Source organism: Ochlerotatus camptorhynchus, unplaced genomic scaffold, assembly GCF_037179485.1.
Source record: "Ochlerotatus camptorhynchus isolate MF236.1 unplaced genomic scaffold, CSIRO-AGI_Acam_v1.1 ptg000003l, whole genome shotgun sequence".
In the NCBI taxonomy this organism is placed as follows: domain Eukaryota; kingdom Metazoa; phylum Arthropoda; class Insecta; order Diptera; family Culicidae; genus Ochlerotatus; species Ochlerotatus camptorhynchus.
Window position 1 is genome coordinate 1,536,548 of NW_027040495.1, and position 18,885 is coordinate 1,555,432.

General features: G+C 36.5%; 1 protein-coding gene across 1 annotated transcript in view; it reads right to left on the reverse strand.

The window, feature by feature from the left end:
• Window positions 1-1,329: 1,329 nt before the first annotated feature.
• The window catches only part of LOC135712021 (somatomedin-B and thrombospondin type-1 domain-containing protein-like), a 164,100-nt gene continuing 146,544 nt past the window's right edge, over window positions 1,330-18,885 (reverse strand). The window contains exons 4-5 of the mRNA XM_065235024.1: window positions 15,651-15,786; window positions 1,330-2,142 (exon numbers count right to left, since the gene is read on the reverse strand). Coding sequence (XP_065091096.1) covers window positions 1,719-2,142; window positions 15,651-15,786 — 560 coding nt within the window. The 3' untranslated portion in view covers window positions 1,330-1,718. The remainder of the gene's footprint in view (window positions 2,143-15,650; window positions 15,787-18,885) is intronic.

The following is an 18,885-nucleotide window of genomic DNA, read 5'->3' on the forward strand; positions in this document are numbered from 1 at the left end:
TACATTTAAGCCAATTTCCAAGCAGGTGCGAAGGCGTCTCATCTTCTGCCTCCCTACAATGACTCCAGATCATGGCGTGACGTATTTGTGAGACAAAAGTGAATAATTGAAAAGCTTCGCGCCCGAACGACGCGATAATACGGTGAATAAACGAATTTGCATAATAACATCGTTTAAATGCATGGTATCGATGCGTCTTGAATGGAGAGATTACTAAGCACGCTCTCATATTTTTCGTCTTCACGACGGCAAAAATCAGCATTAGTAACGCGAAACATTGTCAATCCATACCCACTCTCCCATCCCCGTCCGTCGTGTCGTCGTCTTCAAGAAGGAATCATAAAAAAATATGAATTCTACGAAAGCTCATACAAAGGATTGCGAGAGCGGAAGTTGGTTCCCTCATTGTTTTTGGCGCTGAATCATTTATTCGTTCCACCTCTGCCAAGCAACTGTGAGTAGGAGACGATGAGGGAGGTAGAAGTCACTCCTCTTTTTTCATCATCGTAGATAACTACGACCGGCGAAGCGATTCCCTCTTTTGTTCCTTTTCCGCGATTTCCGTGCTCGAAGCGTTTTTGATTTCCATAATTGATTTTAATTAGCAGTGCTTTGTTTTAAGATGCAATCCCGGCATTCAATTGGGTATGCATGTCATGACACAGATATAGTTTATATCGGATACAGCGATAATTGGCATTTTATAAACTGCTAATAGTGCTCAGTGAAACCTCTAGGGCCGGAGAAACGGAGAGGCATTATGCAGAAGAGTAATTAATATTTCAACGACTTTGTTTCACCTTAGCGGTAAGTATGGAGGCAGGAGGATTCGATGAGTTGTCTTTCTTCTGAAGGCAATGTAGTTGTACGATGAAGATATAATGACGACTCATTTAAAAACAGTAACTAACAGAAGTTGATGAATTCAGGATCTGAACACGGTAGGGCAAGGATGCAATCAACTATTTCAGATTTTCAACACAATAAATTACGATTGGTGTAAAATAAATGGTTAGTACTAACTATATACTGTTTAATTATGTTAAGGTTCAATTTACTTTGATGCATTTTTTAAAAATTAAAAAGCAGTTTTTTTCGACGCATTATTTTAGATTGCAAAAAGCTCGCGTAATTTTGTTTAAAATATCAAAAGGAATCGAATAGTGCGAGCTTTTTGCAATATGAAATAATGCGTCGGAAAAAAACTGCTTTTGAAATTTTCCAAAAAGCATCAAAGTAAATTGAACCTTAAGTCATGCTGGTTATACATGGAAGTGATATTTTGAAGATAGCGTCATCTTAGATCTGTTTCTGGTACACATTTTTTTATTGTTAATCTCATATCATCGTAAGGAAAATAATGAAAAAAGTCTATTTACATGTTATTCAAGCTTTCATGGTTTATGGTCAAATTTTACGACCTGCCACATCCGTAAGGATAAGGGTTCACTCGCTTTATTTTAATTTATTACGGTTGAATGTTTGTCTGCTGGTCTGAGCTTGCCTCTGTTTTACGGTTTCCATACGCATATGCATGTGGTTTTCCTTTATATGCAAGACATGATGGAGTTACTTCTCCGGGTACGCTTCTGCTCCTGGGAAAAAACCATATTGTCAATGAAATGCAGCCTTAGATACTGCACTGACTGATACGGTTACACACAAACACTGCCATTCCGCCGGGCTCATCTGTCCCGAAGGTGTTTGGAGGTTATGTTTTAGACGAAGATAAACTGCGCCTCGCCGGAGGTGCACTTTTTCGGAAATGCTGTTGTTAGTCGGAGCCACTTTCCGTGGCAAGAAGGCAGAACCAGAGATGCAAACCGCGTATTTCGACCAGTGACTCCCTCCCCTAGGCATCGATCTGGCAACGTCCGCTGCGAATCTTTCCTAATACTATGATGCTGCAAATTTCTATCGTAATCATCTATGCTAGTGTTTCCATTTTCATCAGCATCCTCGGCGGACTCGTCTGAAATGTAGTTTTCGTAAGGATCCTGCTCGACTGAAGTAATATTCTGTGTAAACGGTGGCTCCAAATCACAATGAACGACAATGCGGTCGCCCTCGAGCAGTGCCCTGTAGTTGAGGTCTTTGTGGCAGTGCTTGGTCACCTTCATAACTAGAAAAGCGATGCAGTATCTGAAAACGAGACAAGTGAAGAGAAATTACGTTATAAAATTGAATTATGTCTCTGGCTTGACATAATTTAACACTGAGCAATTCCCGGTGAAAACGGCCATGTTTTTTTCGAGGTTCTTAAAATTCATTTATTCGATAGCTAGATAGTTATGAACAAAAAAAAATGGTATGTTGGATCGATGGACCCCTTGTTAACTTCCCGGTCAAAACAAATAGTTTAAGAAAAAGATATTTTTTTGTAAATTCTTGGATGATTTAAAATAATATATCTCGTTAAATTCCTACAAAAAAAAAATCTTGATGTTCGCATACTATTCGAAAGATAAACTTCGAAGCTTTTATTTGGAATATTTAAAATTTCTTGGCGACCATATTGAAATTAGCCGACATATTCGATGTTTTCGATGAAATGAGTTCTTCATAAGCTTACCTCTCACCAATTTGAAAACTTAACGCGCCATATGAAAGCTGAAACTTTTTTCATAGGATACATATTAAATAATGATTGAGCACCTCGTTTTAAGTAAGAAAAGAGAAGAAAATAAAACGAATCATCAAAAATTGTATGGGATCATATTAGGCATCGTGCACCAATTAGGTAACGCATGGAGGGGGAAGACGAATCGAGCTTGCGTTACTTATTGTTACATAGGGGGTTAATGGAAAATGTTACGTAAAATTTTGACCAAAGTAAAAAAATTGACCAAAGTAAAAAACATTCAAAACCGAAAAAAAACAAAATAATGTGCTGTTAGTTTAAAAGTTTATCGCCATAACCATATTTGATGTGATATTTTTATTAAATTTTCAGTATAGATGGGGAAAAATATAGGAATGATTGTGTGTCCTGTGGTCAGATTTACTCTGGTGGGTTCCTGATTCAGGTCGGGTAACACAAGTGGCCGTTTCGTCCTAATGCCCGTTTACCGTGACTTGGGTTAAATTAATAACTCCTCAGGGACGCATTAGTGATCAGACTGGCCCACATTTAATGGTTTATCACTTTTTATCAATGGGCCACAATTGTGGCCATTTGGTGAGAAAACCACTCTCTAAAAATTTCAGCTCATTCGGATGTGACACGAGCTGGCGCTTTTGGTTTAAAGTTGTATGTAGAAATGTATGGAGAGTCAAATTCACTGAATTCCAGCAACTAAGCGAAGATTCATAGAATTATGAGAGGAAAAATCTATTTTTTATGTTTTCGCTATTTGGCACTAAGGCTTTTGGTGTTTGTTGAGCAATTTTGGCTTAAATCCCGTAAATAGCAAATGATCATTTCTGTAAAGATTTTTTAGAATGTCAATGCTCTTTTCTGTGATTTGCAGTTTTGCTTGCGTTTTCAGGTAATTTCATAATTTGATTTAGAGCTATTTTTGAGTTTCGCAATTTTTCGACCTTTTTGGTAATTTTTCCGTTGGCGTCATTTTTCGTTGGAAGATGGCAGTGTTTTCGGCCAATTCAGATTTGCTATGGCCTTTTTAGGCGCATTGGAAACATTTTGAAAATGGCCTTGTTAAGATTGTTAGACCATTCAATATTAGCTTGTCTAGAGAGTTTTTGAGTGTGTTGATTATTTCCTTTTAATTCCGTTATAATTGCTTATCTTTTGACAGCTACGCATATTTCGTCTACTACTTGCAGAATTTATCAGTGCCAAGTACTCAACACCATTGAATAATTCATCGAAACGACATTAGTCTCCAAAATGGCATCCAACATCGAATTTTGGCTTCTACACGTAGTCCACGTTTGGAAAATACCCATATTGAAAGGTATTTGACAGTTTTTCAAGAACAGATATGGTGGACAACTGTTTCCAAAATGGCATCCAGCATTGATTTTCACCCCTGTTCCGAAAATACTCACATTGAACAGCAACATACTATACGGAGTAAGCTTCGAGATGTCGCATATTGAAGAAGTTCGCATGCACGCTAATGCCACGTAGTAAGAGAGTTCTGATCTAATATGAGCACCATCCGGAAGACCGTGGTAATTTGAACAACTTAACTGAAGACAGTAACTCAGCAATCAAATGTCACTTTTGCTGAGATCTCAGTGAAACTTATTTTACCGAGATTTGCACAACCGAGCTCGGTAGAAAAAACTAAGTGTGTAGTTTATAAAGGAAGTTCACACAGTAGGCAGTAACCTTTTATATGGCCAGGACTTTGAGATACAGGATTTTGATCGAGTTTTATTCTCTCACGTGGAGATGATTTCTTTTTCATAACATGAGTAGTTATTTGACCAATAATAAAAATTGAACTGTCCAACTGATTATGCTCTAAAGCTATTTGTCATTCTTTAATTGAATTCCTTCATTATAACATGAGCAGTTCATTGAATAATAGTATCGTACAGAAACTTTTTTTATTTAGGTCATTCCACCTCAAGTGACCGAGCAAATGCATCGACCCTCTCCGATTTAAACCAACATTGGGGGTCTACTTATTTTAGGCCAAAACCAAAAAATCCAAAGTTTTGTGCCATTTTTCCAACCCTCTGTTGCCAATTGTTTATAACACCAATTTTTATTTCAACATATCTCTGAGACCGAAAAAGATACAAAGGACATTGGGTACCCTTTTTGAAGAATTTTAAATGTACAATCAAATTTTGGGATAGTACCTTCTCATGCATGTTTCGGACACTTAAGGCATGTGCTGCAGAAAACAGACATATGGAATTTATGGTAAAACATTATTTAGTTTCATTTCTTCGATACATTGCTGGAGTATCCTTAAATTGAGGTATCTGATATGATACTTTAAAATAAGTATCAAAACTATTCAATGAAAGTGTAATTTAACTAGGGCTACCAACATTCAAACTTCACACACTTGCTTTTGAGGAAATTAAAATTACTAGTCTGGCCGCGACCTTACGTAAGGAGCAAATCGAAACAACGAACGTCGCGTAAAAGTAGAATTTAATGAAGGCATAAGCGCTTTTTCGTAGCTTTTTTGTCTCCAGGTTTAAAAGATCATCGGTAGTAAAGGCTTATTCTTGTGTAAAGGGCACCACCATGGAGTTTGAGTTTGAATAAATCCCAGGTCCTATTATATTATTGTTATATATTCAGTGATAAATATTTAAAACAGGATCAAAACACAGCTAGAAGAAGCAACGTAACATCATTTGATTTTCTTGAGTCCTCAGTTTAGGCTGAATTTACTGATTTAAATCTTTAAGTTTATTTTCAGTTCTTCGATGATGGATCATTTTTAGAATAATATTATAATGGTTCACTTTTTTCAGCCTACGTTCAAGAAAATATTGAAAACATTGTAATGCATGATAGCAAGTGCATGAAAACTGTTAACTGTCAAAATAACCTCAATTTTTCTGACTATTGATTCATTATTAGAGTCTATCAATATTTTTAAAAGCATTCCATATTGCGTTAAAATATTCCATGGTGCATAATAAAGTGTTTGTTTCAATTCCAATAAAATATCAAAAGTTGAAATCAGTTACAGTTTATTTGTATTTTGTAATACTTGTTTATTTTAAATTCATTATATTTTATATATTGCATGACTAGTAAATTATTGTTATTTTACATATTTAAAATCTCATTAAATCATTATAACTAAAATTTTCATTTACAGAAAACAGTTGTCCTGCAGATCCTGAAGTACCCAATTAGCAAATCATTGTTATTTACATTTTATTTAATTATAATTTAATAATATGATCTATGGTTTTCAGAATTTGGATTACCCAGAAAATCAATTGAATATCATACATTAGGCCAATGTTTTTAAATTGTTTTATCTTTGCAGAGTTTTGCTATTTCAAGAATTATTCATTAATACTTGTTTTTATAACTCTTGTATGCTCAGGCAAAGTTCAGTTCAATCCGAGGGGGGCGACACATCTAAATCTCAAGTTAAGATGCTCAACAAATCTCACACTAGCGAATTAATCTTCGAAAAATCTTCTTTCATTTGTTGCATCTACTTGCATCGAGCATCATAGTTTTGCAGGAAATCTTCAGAATCGTCATCAATCTTCTTTCTATCTCAGCGTGCGCGCAGCTAGCCACAGCATAGCACAATATTTTCTGCATCGTAGATAGAGTCGTCTCCCTCGGTTCAATCATACCATGCAATTAAAATATTCATATATAGCTTGAGTTTAAAGAAATTGAGTGACTTAAATCGAGGTCGTTTGTATTTTGTTATATTTTATTAATTATATATCGACCGAATGCATCCGGAATTTTGACGTCTTCTTTTTATGGAGATACCTGCTATGGATCGAAGAAAGTCTACGAGGAGGCCAGTTGCTGTTAGTGCAGCTCCACTTGGTTATTTAAGTGAGATCATTCTTTTTTATTTATTTGTACGGTAACCCCTCGCTATCGTTAGGACGTCAATTCAGCTTATCGTTTACCAAACCGAACCCTGCTGCAAACCCTACCCTCTTATCCAACATCCCAGTGATTCCTCGTGGAAGGGCAGAGGATTTCTCGGCTTCCATCAAAGAGAGTGTTACGTCAACACATTCCTACCCATTCGTTTCTTGACCTGCGTTCGGGCGCGGCAGGCGCTGGTATTGCCTAGTTTAAGATCACCAGTTTTTACACATTGAGGATGATTGCTAATCCCAAGCATCGTCTTTTGGTTATCAGTGTAAGTACAGCTGATCTGGCAATAAAAATGCTCATGCTCATGCTCATTCCAAACGACGGAATGGTTCAAAACTGTTTGAAAGCATTTTCACAACGCTCCAAACTTCTCAGGTGAGTGTGACTATTTTTGGAAGCCTTTTCTTTTCTTCGGCAACCTTCCCATTTGAACTGCATGTGAACCAGCTGTTCTACCATCGGCAGCACGAACTAAGCCGTATTTTGTAGTGTGCATATGTCATTTAAAGAAAAATCTGGCAGTACAGGATTGCTCAGTTATAAAAAAATAATTAGATTGAAGCTGAATTTTGGTTCAAATCGAAGAGGGTCGATGCATTTGCTCGGTCACTTGAGATGGAATGACTTATATTTAGACTTTCAGTTTTGGTTAAAAATTACCTAACTTTAATAATCACAGAAACATTTTGCACGGAGATAACATACAAATATAAAGCAAAACTGGATGGAAATCTTGCATTTCAGTTACACATAAACACATGACAATGTCGTGCAGTTCGCTGATCAAGACATGCATTTGCCGAGACTCTGCAACCATCAACTATGAAGCGAATAACGAATGAGAAGACATATCCATTCTCGTACCGTATAACGGTGGCTTATAGAGGCTAATAGTCAAAGCAAGAAATTTGTGCAACGTTGTGCAAGTATTTTGCTCTCCAGTGCGTTCACGTTACACATGTTTACGATATGTTACACATGCTTAGATTGCTACCAACTGCACGTGACTGGAGGTCATGATGAGCACTATCTGCAGAAATGGCTTTTGATTGTTGGTGTTTGACACTTAAAATCTGCAAATTTAGCTTTGGCAGAGTCACAATGAGCGATTTTCTAATCGCCTCTTAGCGAAGAGTGATAATGACAAAATCGCTTATTGCGACACTTGTGTAGCAAAATTGGCAGGTATTATGTGTCAAACACAAACTTCACAATCTTTTCTTGTTGCTTACACAAACAAAATATTATTATAATATCTTATTATTCCATAATTTAATAAAAAAAATTATTCAAAATGAATGGAAGGCACCCTGTTGTCAGGTACATATATACCTATTAAATTACCATATGTTGATACTGTTTTACATTTTTATCTTTATCTAATTTAAAATAAACTGGTCGTAACAAAAACAGGCATCGTCATTCTCATGGCAGTCACATTTGCAATCTTTACAGTGTTTGGCAATTAGAATGAAAGTCAGAGCGATTAAAAAAACAATCTTCTTCCATAATATTCCCCACACAAATCCAAACCATTTCCGAGACCTCTAGCCATTATTAAACTTTACAATTTGTTTTAGCACTGCTTATCTTTTGGATAATGAATTAAATTAGAAGGTGGCTTATTAGTTTGGAACTCATTCTTATCAAACTGGACCTGATTTTTGAAACTTACGCTGCTCAAAAACGATAAAGCCAAGCAAAACGTTGCGATAAGAAGACGAATCATTATTGCACAGAGGCAACTGCACATTAAACCTTTCCCAAGTAACAATTTTGGAGTAATGAGGGTTCTTTTTGTTTTGTTTTATGTGTTGATTTGTTTTTCCCTCCATGCTACCGAAGGAAGGCGTGATCAAAGATGTTATGCCTCAAAAAATCCCGACGGCCCCGACTGGGATTGAACCCAGGCCTTTTAGGGTGAGAGGCAATCACGCTTATCACTACACCACCGGCACCGCTTACTCAAGTAACACTTGCAACATCTTGCATGAAAAATAAAAAAAAAAACCAGTTGTGAATAAGTTATATATTAATTGCTTTTCAAACATCCTATTTTAGACGCGTTGTATTGTTGTTTGTGAAGAGTTCAACCTTTCTGACAAGCACTTGTCATCTTGAAGTTATAATTCGATATTGCATGTCTCAATTACCAGTTTATAACACATTTCTAACTGTTTGTATTTGGTAAAAACTGGCTAGCCTTATGTACAACATGTTTTCATATGTCATTATTTGAAATATGAATACATCTGAGATATAACTTATTGATAACATGTTATTTTTCAAAGTGTTTTTTATGTTACTTCATACGCGAAGTTAACGATTTTCAGAGTTGGTTGGAAATGCTAACATGAAGCTTTAGTGTGAGAATTTATTAGCTAGAGAATGATCTTTAGAAGAGGGTAGGTGGATAGTTCCGTTAGAGTACGGCAGTATGAAAATTGAATAGAAGTTGAAAATGAGCGAAGGGCCATTAATGCGTCAGTTTTTCAAGATAGACGCACATTTTTGCCTAACCCGTACGATGTACGCGGGGACTTGAAGTATGTCTCCAAGTCCACAGGCAAAAATGTGCGTCTATCTTGAAAAACTGACGCATTAATGGCCCTTCGCTCATTTTCAACTTCTATTCAATTTTCATACTGCCGTACTCTAACGGAACTATCCACCTACCCTCTTCTAAAGATCATTCTCTAGCTAATAAATCATCACACTAAAGCTTCATGTTAGCATTTCCAACCAACTCTGAACATGTTATTAATAAGTCATATTTCAGTTGTACTCATGGTTCATCAAAATCAATCAGTTATAAAAGTGCTATAAATAGGCAATTGAGAGTTGCCATACCTAATTATAACTTCAATATACGATGCATGTAAAGTTCTTGTTTTTCGTGTTATAAACATGTTTTGATAACAATTATGAAATTTCTCAATGCATTCTACAAACTGCACTACAATGACTGACCAATGAAGCAATGTATAGAATGAAAAAAACATTTAATTTGTGCTTTCAACATCGTACGTTTTGGATGTACGTTTTGTAAAAGAGAAAAGTAAGATAATTAAAAAAGAAAGTTGATATTCTATTTGTTTTTCTTTTTTGCAAAGTTGGGGAATTTTATTTAGGATTTTTTATGCAATTTAATTTATTATATTAAGCTTTTTCTAAGAGCCAATGAGTTTTTTAGAAGTAGAATGTAAAGATTTACCATAAATTTGCAACCACATAAATGTTTGCAGTACGGAATCTCAGTTTAGGCACTTTATTCGCACGATAAAATTCCTCAGAAGAATAAGTTGTGTGAATTGATGATAAACAAATTCCATTCGTAGGAAGGATGAAATTAATTTACAACATGTCCAATACAATAGGTTGCGTTATAGTCATAAATAAGTTGCGCAAGTCAAGCATATGTTATATATAAGCCCACCTCTTGCGCTTTTTTCGGTATAAATAAGTTGTATATAAGTGACTAGACGTAAATGTTTAATGCTGATATTGTCATAAGTTATGTAAACCCGTTTATGCCAAATTGTGTTGCTTGGGTATTGAGGGTTCTGTAGATCATGATTTAGACTTTAAAACTTTAATAAAACTTGTTCGTTAGGATCGCTTCTATTGTTTTTTAGAATAATATGTAAATATTAATATTATGCATTCTTATAGACATTGTATTTTAGCTTTTGAACTAAACTATCGTACCAGATGTATGATTGATTCTGCTCGATATGACGGAAATGAGTGCATATGCCGAAGAAGTTCTCTAGCCTATAAGCGGATATATATTTTTGAATAAGCTGCTAATCTCTATTGAAATTCATAATTTTAAATCCACTACTAACCTACGGTTGATCGATCATGCCATTTGTTTTGGGTGTTCAAATTTCATTTGAAATATTTTCTATTCGACCATTTGGCTTTTTTCCATCGACTATTGAACACTCCATCTCAGAACGCTCGAAAGTTAATCATAACTCTTGGATTTAACTCCTTCTTTCTTTTACAGATAAAAGACATAAAACATTTCAGCTGAAAATGCTCGAAAGTTAGTTCCCACTCTTGGAGTTGACTCATTATTTATAATATGAGCAGTTCTTTTCCAGCTAAAAGCTAATCAACATTTAATTCGATGTTTTGTCAATTCAATAGTTTGTTTCTTTTGGCTTTTTGTTCATTCGACCTTTTGACCATTCAACTTTTTGTTCATTCGACGTTTTTTTCAATAGACCTTTTGTTCAATAGACCTTTATACATTCAACGTTTTGTCTGTCGACCATTCGTTTGATTTCTTTTCCTTTAGATCGCAGCACATTTTGGGTGGTTCTGATACTTTTTCATTGGTGGTTTGTTTTGGCAATAGAAAAATACTGTTTATACACCTATGGGCGTCAAGAGCCTTTCTCGCATAATATTGCATAGACATCTCTGAATGCCCAAGTGCACAACTTTGGATAAATTATATATATAAAATTTAAAAACCGTGTATTAGTATACACTTGAGTGGTTGAAAATGTCGAAATCAGGTCCTGATCATTCTCCCACAATTTTAGTTTATTTTAATGTGAACTCATACTACACTGGCCCTTTGAAGTTTATGTGGGAAAAGTGAACTTTATGTTCTCAACATTTTAGCTCTTCGTCAAAATAATTCACGGAAAAGCTTGCCATTTGCTCATATGTGACATTTATCAGCTCCAACTTTGCTCAAACCGCTTTTTTACAAGATTTCTAGGTAATGAGTTTTTAATTAGAATTTGAAACTGATAACTTTCTGATAATATAAATGGACTGCTTTCTGGGCAAAACTGTAACTTGAACTTATAACATGTCAGGATTAATTGTTTTCTGAAAATCATAAATCATTTCCAAGACTAGCACCTTCCGCAACCTATAAGAACCTTGTTCCGTTTAAAGGGTGTTCCACATCAAATTGCATCACGGAGAAAACGCTGTAAAAAATTACCCATTGGGTATTTTCTCTTGAAAAATTAAGCGGAATCCTAATGTTTCGGTCAGGGGTGTGGCCAACAAGTTGCAGTACAAGTACAGAGTGCAGAACGTTCCAAATCGTGACGAAATACGATGGGAAAGTCACGGGCTGACAAAGCCTCATTGTATCATAATGGATGATGAGACTTACGTCAAGGCAGACTTCCAGCAGCTTCCTAGGCTACTGTTCTCAACGCCCAGCACAAGTTTGATGTTCCGGAGGAAGTAAGGAAGCAGAAACTTTCAAATTTTGCCAAGAAATACATTGAGATTTAGATGTGTCGCCCCCCTCGGTTTCCGTACAGAAGAAGCTGCAGCCAGATGTTGTACAGAACCAAATGAGTGGAGGTAAGCGTAAGCTGCGAGCGTACGATTATGGTATTGAAGTTGAATGAAATAAATATGCCAAAATCGTACTAATAGGTTACATTTTATTGTCTGAAAGTTTAAAAAGGATCGGTAAACTAGGTAATTTTCTACAGCGTTTTTTTCCTTGATTCAATTTAATATGGGACACCCTTTATGTTGCTGAGCTGGCAGCAATCAACTTCGCATTGGGGATGATTTCCAACATGCCCGGAGACCATTACTTCACGGATAGTCTCATTTCGATTGGACTATTCGGTCATGAAAAAGGTAGGCACTCATTTTATTTACTTTCAAAGGTGAGGGTGCAGATGAGTGTACTGGTCGAAAGATCATATATCAAGCTGAACATTGCATTAGGTCCTAAGTAACCTTGATAGATTCTCTTCGTCGACTTTCCCTTTCGTTAATAACATGAGCACATAATCGTTTCTTGTTGTGTTTGTCGTATTAGATGCTAGATGAAAGCTTCTTTTATCGATATGTGTGCTGAAAATACCTGGGAATGGCTTGAGATGGTCGTTGGGATACAAAGAGGAAGTCGACGAAGAGAATCTGTCAATGTTACTTAGGACCTAATGCAATGTTCAGCTTGATATGATTACTAGACTGATGCAAATTTTGAAATTTTCGCTTCACAGTGCTCAAACAGTTCCAAATCGGGTCCTGATTAGTCTCCCAAAATTTGAACTCATTCGATGAGAAACTGACTTGGCACAAACCATTTGAAGTTTATATGGAAATACTATAGGAAAACCAAATGTTTTGTTCATATCCATCTAACAATTTACCATATCGCTCTGCTTTAAAAAATGATAACTGAGCTCGTAGAAATTTTTTTCAGCTACAACTTTGTCCTTAACCACTTTTCAATATAATGTAAGCATCAAAAGTTATCAATAATTCAAGCCACTAATGTCTTACGATTATGCTCAATCAACTGTTCAGCAGGCAACATTGGTGTTTCTGCCGCTTGGAATAGAGCACGAAAATCATGGCTACTATGTCACACTGCAAGATACAGTGTTGCTCATAAAACAGCTGCTTGATCATCAATCTCTTAAACAATTAATAACTATTTTATTTGACGTTTGGCTGAACAACTATATTCTGCTAAGTTGAAGCTGAGAAAATTTTCCATAAGTAAAGTTTTTGAATTTTTGAACAGTGCAATATGGAAAAAGGTAAGAAGACAATGAACAAAAAGTTTTGATTTCCCATAGTAACTTCCATATAAACTTCAAATGGTTTGTGCCAAGTCAGTTTCTTTGCAAATGATTTCAAATTTTGGGAGACTAATCAAGACCCGATTTGGAACCGTATGAGCACTGTGGAGCGAAAATGTCAAAATTTGCATCAGTCTAATGATTACTTTTGTATGACTCTTTCGCAAAGGTGGGCCACGAAAGGCGAATTTTATGACAGATAAATTTCACACGATGAATGTTACCATTTAGTGCGTCAGAGTCTAGGTCAGAGTACCCATTCGAGTTGGCAAACCGATTGGGACGCTGAAAATCTTGGACGGTGGTTACATTTAATTATTCTTAATGTTTGGACAGAAACATTTATCGGTGTGAAAACGGTAATGATGACATCGATCACGCAATTTGTCAATTGTCGCATAATGACGCCGCCAGAGAGCGACTTTTGAATACCCTCGAGGCTCAAGGAAGACAACCCTATATCCCTATCATGGACGTGTTGGTTACCCGCGATCTCTGCTATAAGCGGTCGATTTATGTGTTTCTGCAAATGTCTAGTATAAGAATTTAATTCGTTTGTCTTTTGTATCTCTTTATTAGTATTTGATTGTCTTGTCTTGAGTCTCATCGTCACCCACTGGTCACCATAGCCGATCGAACTCAAGACGAATCTAGAATCACACTACCGTTCATACTGGCGACATCGCTCTGATGAGCCATCAAAACCCTACCCCCATGCCATGCTCCTCTCCTTAACCTATCCTGCGACAATGTACCCCTCTAACCTCGGGTAAGCCGCGAGTATTCGGCCCATCTCCTGCTAGACATAGAATTAAGTGAGTTTTGTTACAAAGATTAATGAATTATAGTCTCTGTAAAGCTAACGCGATGGAGCCTTCCAAATAAACGAACTAGATATAAAAAACATTTCCAAGACCGAAAATTCATTGATTTCCATTGATCAAGTTTAGTTTTGGTCAAATCTGCAGTGGGAATGACACTGATGAAGACTATACATTGTAGTCGAAATAAGTATGTGTATGGATACAAAAAAATAATTTAGTGGAATTAAATTCCACTAACAACCCGTTTTTATAACTTTTTTAATAGTGTTTTTTTTTTTGAAAGACAACTAATTTATATTCAAACCGTCCATACATTGTCAGATTCTTCTTTTTATTTTTCTTTCAAGCTTATTGCTTATCGCATATTAGCTTATTGCGTGCTCTCAACGTGTCCTAGATGTACTTCCACAGTTATCAATTGAGAGCTTTCGATGCCTGCTACCATTTTTGCATTAGTACAATCATAATCTATGCCCAGGGAAGTCAAGACATTTTTTTTTTTTATTATTATAGTCACTTTAACGCACTTGGGTCATTCGTGACTTGTCTGGGGGTGAGATTTGAACTCGTGACTTTGGCGTGAGAGGTATGGATGATAACCAATACGCCGAGGTCGCCCCATAAGTCAAGACATTTTCCAACCCGAAAAAATTCCTAGACCGGACCGGGAATCGAACCCAGCCACCTCCAGCAATGTCTTGTTTTGAAGCTTCGCCTTTACCGACTGAGCTAAAGATGGCTCTTTCCTTGTCAGATGAGCATTTTATTGCAAATGTACATTTTTTTCAATTTTCACAAATTATATGTATGAGATTTTTTTTATTTAAATGAATAAGTGTCGGAATAAATTTTTTATTTCCTTGATATTTTTAATGGACATTTTGAAAAATCCTATATTCCACAGAAGACGTAGCATTAGTCCATATTATTATTTTGTAAAATAAGAGAAAAAAATGTTGAGCCTTTTACAAATGACAGTCTAGATTTGAAGCAAGGAAAACATGTATGCAATGTTACTTGAGTAAGCAAAGTCTTTGCTCCGACACAGCTGAATTTGAGAAGGTGCAACCAACTCCATAGACGCTTTGGGATGAAATTCGTAATTTTAAAGATCATTTCATGCTATGGCTTGCTTGGAGATATTTTAGTATTCTTTTGATCTACAAAACCAAATTGAAGATGCAACATCGTACTGATACAAACAAATGCATGTATGAATTAGCCCAAGGGATCTGTATCTCATAAGGAAAATCCTTTCCATTTGTTTAGTCAGGTGAACATAAAAATTCCATGCTCCAAAAAGGGTCTGGATGGCGACATATGTTCATACGAAATTCACATCACGTTCACGAGGGAAAGAGATAACAGAAATGTTACAGACGGATGGAATCAATCAGATTCTATTTGTAATGGATATCTATAAACTCCGAACCCTCTCTACAGACGAAGTATGATTTGTGTGTGGAATATTTTCATTTCATGAAGCATAACATTATCATATTCCCTCTTAAATTTGAAATTGTCGGGAAGTTAATAAGGAGTGAAGCTGTGTTGAAATATAGAATGTAATTGAAAATCTTTCCTAGCTTTTCACTCTTGATATCCTTTTCAGATTTCTATCAAAATCCCCATCCCCTGCGTGTATATCGAATACGTGTCCGGATCATCATGATCATCCTTGTCATCGCCGCCGTTTTCATCGGACGTTTTGATACTCACCCATCTGTAGGTTTATGTGCGTGGAAGGTGTTTTTCCGAATCTGCAACCGTTGGATGACATCGCCGCCACTACTGGTTGTGTAGTTTTCGTGTCTTCTAGACGATAAGGTCGCCACCGGTAGCAGCAGGGCCGTTTCTGAAGGAGAAATATAAAGGATATGATATTAGTATTTGTCTTCAAACAGAGACGAAGTGAAATTACGGTTTGCTAAATGAGGTTTTCTCATGACTTGTCGACGTGATGTTTGTCTTGCACTTTTTGCTTGAGTGATGATGATTTTCATGAAAACTTTTCGAGTTTGTGTACATTGACACGGAGCTTTTATATTATTCTACACTGGTCGCATCAAGACTCAATATTTAAGATTCAATCAAAGACAGAGTACTTGTTCTGCTTGTTCTTCGTCATCTGAAATTTTACCATACTTCCCTGAGAAGCAACGAGTTTTGAATTGCAAGCAAGCTCGAAGATCGATTTTGGGCCTATCGAGCAGAAAACGTCAAATAAATCCATGATTTCGGCGTTAACATGTCAATTATGCCTTTGGTATGAGACATTAGTTCAACAGCTACCGAACGAAGTCAACAAGAACGCTTGATGTGAATTTTTGCACCCATTATTCTCAAAAACAAAAGAAGTGAATTCAATGGCACCGAGCTTAGAATCCGTAGGCGCGACAATATGTCACTCTTTTTCAAATCGTACGGTAAGTATGGAATGATGAAAAAATTTAGAAGGCATCTGCAGTAAAAACATTTTATTTTGTGAAAAAATTCGCTCGAAAAATAAAGTAGTTGTGCTTAGCAGAACTAGATCTAAGCCCTACTTACTATGTACTTACAGTAGCACTATTACCATTAAATATACAATACTGCTGTCGTTAGTACTGGTTTTTAACCCGATGGAACCCAAACTATTTCACATTTTCAGGGCTATTTCAGTGATATCTAAGGACTATTTAATCAACATTCTCGAGCTTCATTAATGTTCACTCCTGCGATGTAACGTTTCGAAAAGCGAGCTATGTATATTTTGATAATAAGACCTATTCTGAGCCATGAATGCTATGAATTACCATGATAATTTGTGCAGTTGAACCTACAGTAATAAGGGCTAGTGTTGTCACCACGAAATCAAATTAACGTACTTTTTAGGAATTGTTTATCCCACATTCATGGCAGAGAGGTTCACTTGTTAACATTTTTCTAAACACTTCCATGAAAAAAAGACTCCAGAAATCAAGCAGCAGTCGCGATAGTGCTTTTAATAAAATGTTCGACTGCTAGAAGGGCAACAAGGCAACAAGTGATGGCGTCTGTCAAAATCAAGGCGTTTAATGACGTTAACGGAGCCTCAGATAGCCTTTTCGGTTAAGGCACGGTATAACCAAACTGAAGGCGGCTAATTTAAGCGGCACCGGTGGTGTAGTGGTAAGCGTGATTACCTCTCCCCCCAGCAACCCTGGGTTCAATCCCAGTCGGTGCCGTCCTGAGGCATAACATCTCTGATGTTCTGAGGCATAACATCGCCGTTGGTCCCCGGTTCATGAGTTGATGGGTCGATAGGGTGTGGAAGCTGCCTCCCTGGCGTTGGTAGCATTGGTGCTCAGCATGGAAAACAAGATCGACGGAAAACAAATCAAAGAAAAAAAGGAGGCAGCTAATTTGATTCTCGGTGTGCTTTAGAAATGTTTCGGGTTGGAAACACGATACAGTAATGACCCGATTTTGTCAGCCTCTCCATGCATCAGACTTCCATTTTTCAATAATTTCATAAAACTGTAATCCCAAATCCTTCTCATTAATCTTCAAAATGGATGTTTAAGATATGCTTTGATGCAATAAGATCACTGGAAAAGCGCATGGGTTTCGTTGAACATTAGAAAACGTTTTTTAAAAGGGGGGCTGCAAAATCGGGTCATTACTGTATACAAGTCCATACATTTGTAACGACATCGATAGCTCTCAATTAATAACTGTGGAAGTGCTACAAAGTTTTCTGTTGATTGACACTTTGTTTCATAAACATCCCTTCAGACCTGGATCCTAAATTTAGGTGGGGAGCTTGTTTATATTTCGCCATATGCTCCCATCTTAACATTCATATTTGATTGCAATTTAGGATCCAAATGTCTTGTCCATTTATTTTTCTTCAATGTGTTGGCAACTAAAACCAAAGTTAGAACGATATAAGTGAAATTAAGTAATTGCCCTTTATTCCGTGTTGGGTATATTCATCACTGCGACCATTACTTTGACCTATTGTGATATTCCCCGTTTTTATATTGCTTTATCAGTAATATCAAATATCCTAATATCAAAGAGTTCTGTCAGCCCCTTATCCAGAAAAATACGCCTTTTATTGAAGATTGCTGCACAAGAGCATAGCAGGTATTCAGAGTCTTCCTTTTCTATGCCACAGAATCGACACACTTCTTGAACTTCAAATGATATTTATATGGACAATGTCCTGTTATCAAACCAGTATAGACACTGAGATCTTTCTTTGATAATACAAGAATTTTGCTAGTCATTGAAATGTTCGGAAATATGAACCGTTTCGACTGCCTAGCAATGGAAGTGTTGTTCCAATTGGTCTCCACTCTCTTTTGTTTCCATTTCTTGATCTCCATTTTAAGAGAACAAGCAGAAACTCCACAGAATGGTTCTGGTCCTACGAATTGCTGAGATGATCCTTGCTTGGCTAACGTGTCGGCTTTTTCATTCCCTTCAATTCCACAGTGGCCAGGAACCCAATATAGGTTAACTTGGTTTTGACAGGCCAATTTATGAAGTGACATTGCACATTTCCATACGAGTTTTGAATTGCATGTTGCTGATTTTAAAGCATTTAATGCTGCTTGACTATCAGACATAATGCAGATATTCGAATGTTTATAATTTCTGCGCAAGCATATTACAGAGCATTCCAGAATTGCTTGAATTTCTGCTTGGAACACGGTTGGCCAGTAACCCATAGATATTGAGATATCTATCCCTGAACCAGTTACCCCTGCTCCCATTGTTCAATCTTGAACCGTCTGTATAAAAAAACAGTTGAACCTGGTCTGATGTTTGGTACCCCGTTTTCCCAAACATTACGATCAAATTCTGCTGCATTGTTTAAGCGAAATTATATTTTTTTTTCTCCATCCAGTCTTCATTTTTTAATACAAGAGAATCAATATTAAACATTTTTAAAATATTAAGTGTCCTGTAAGATCACCTTCAAGGA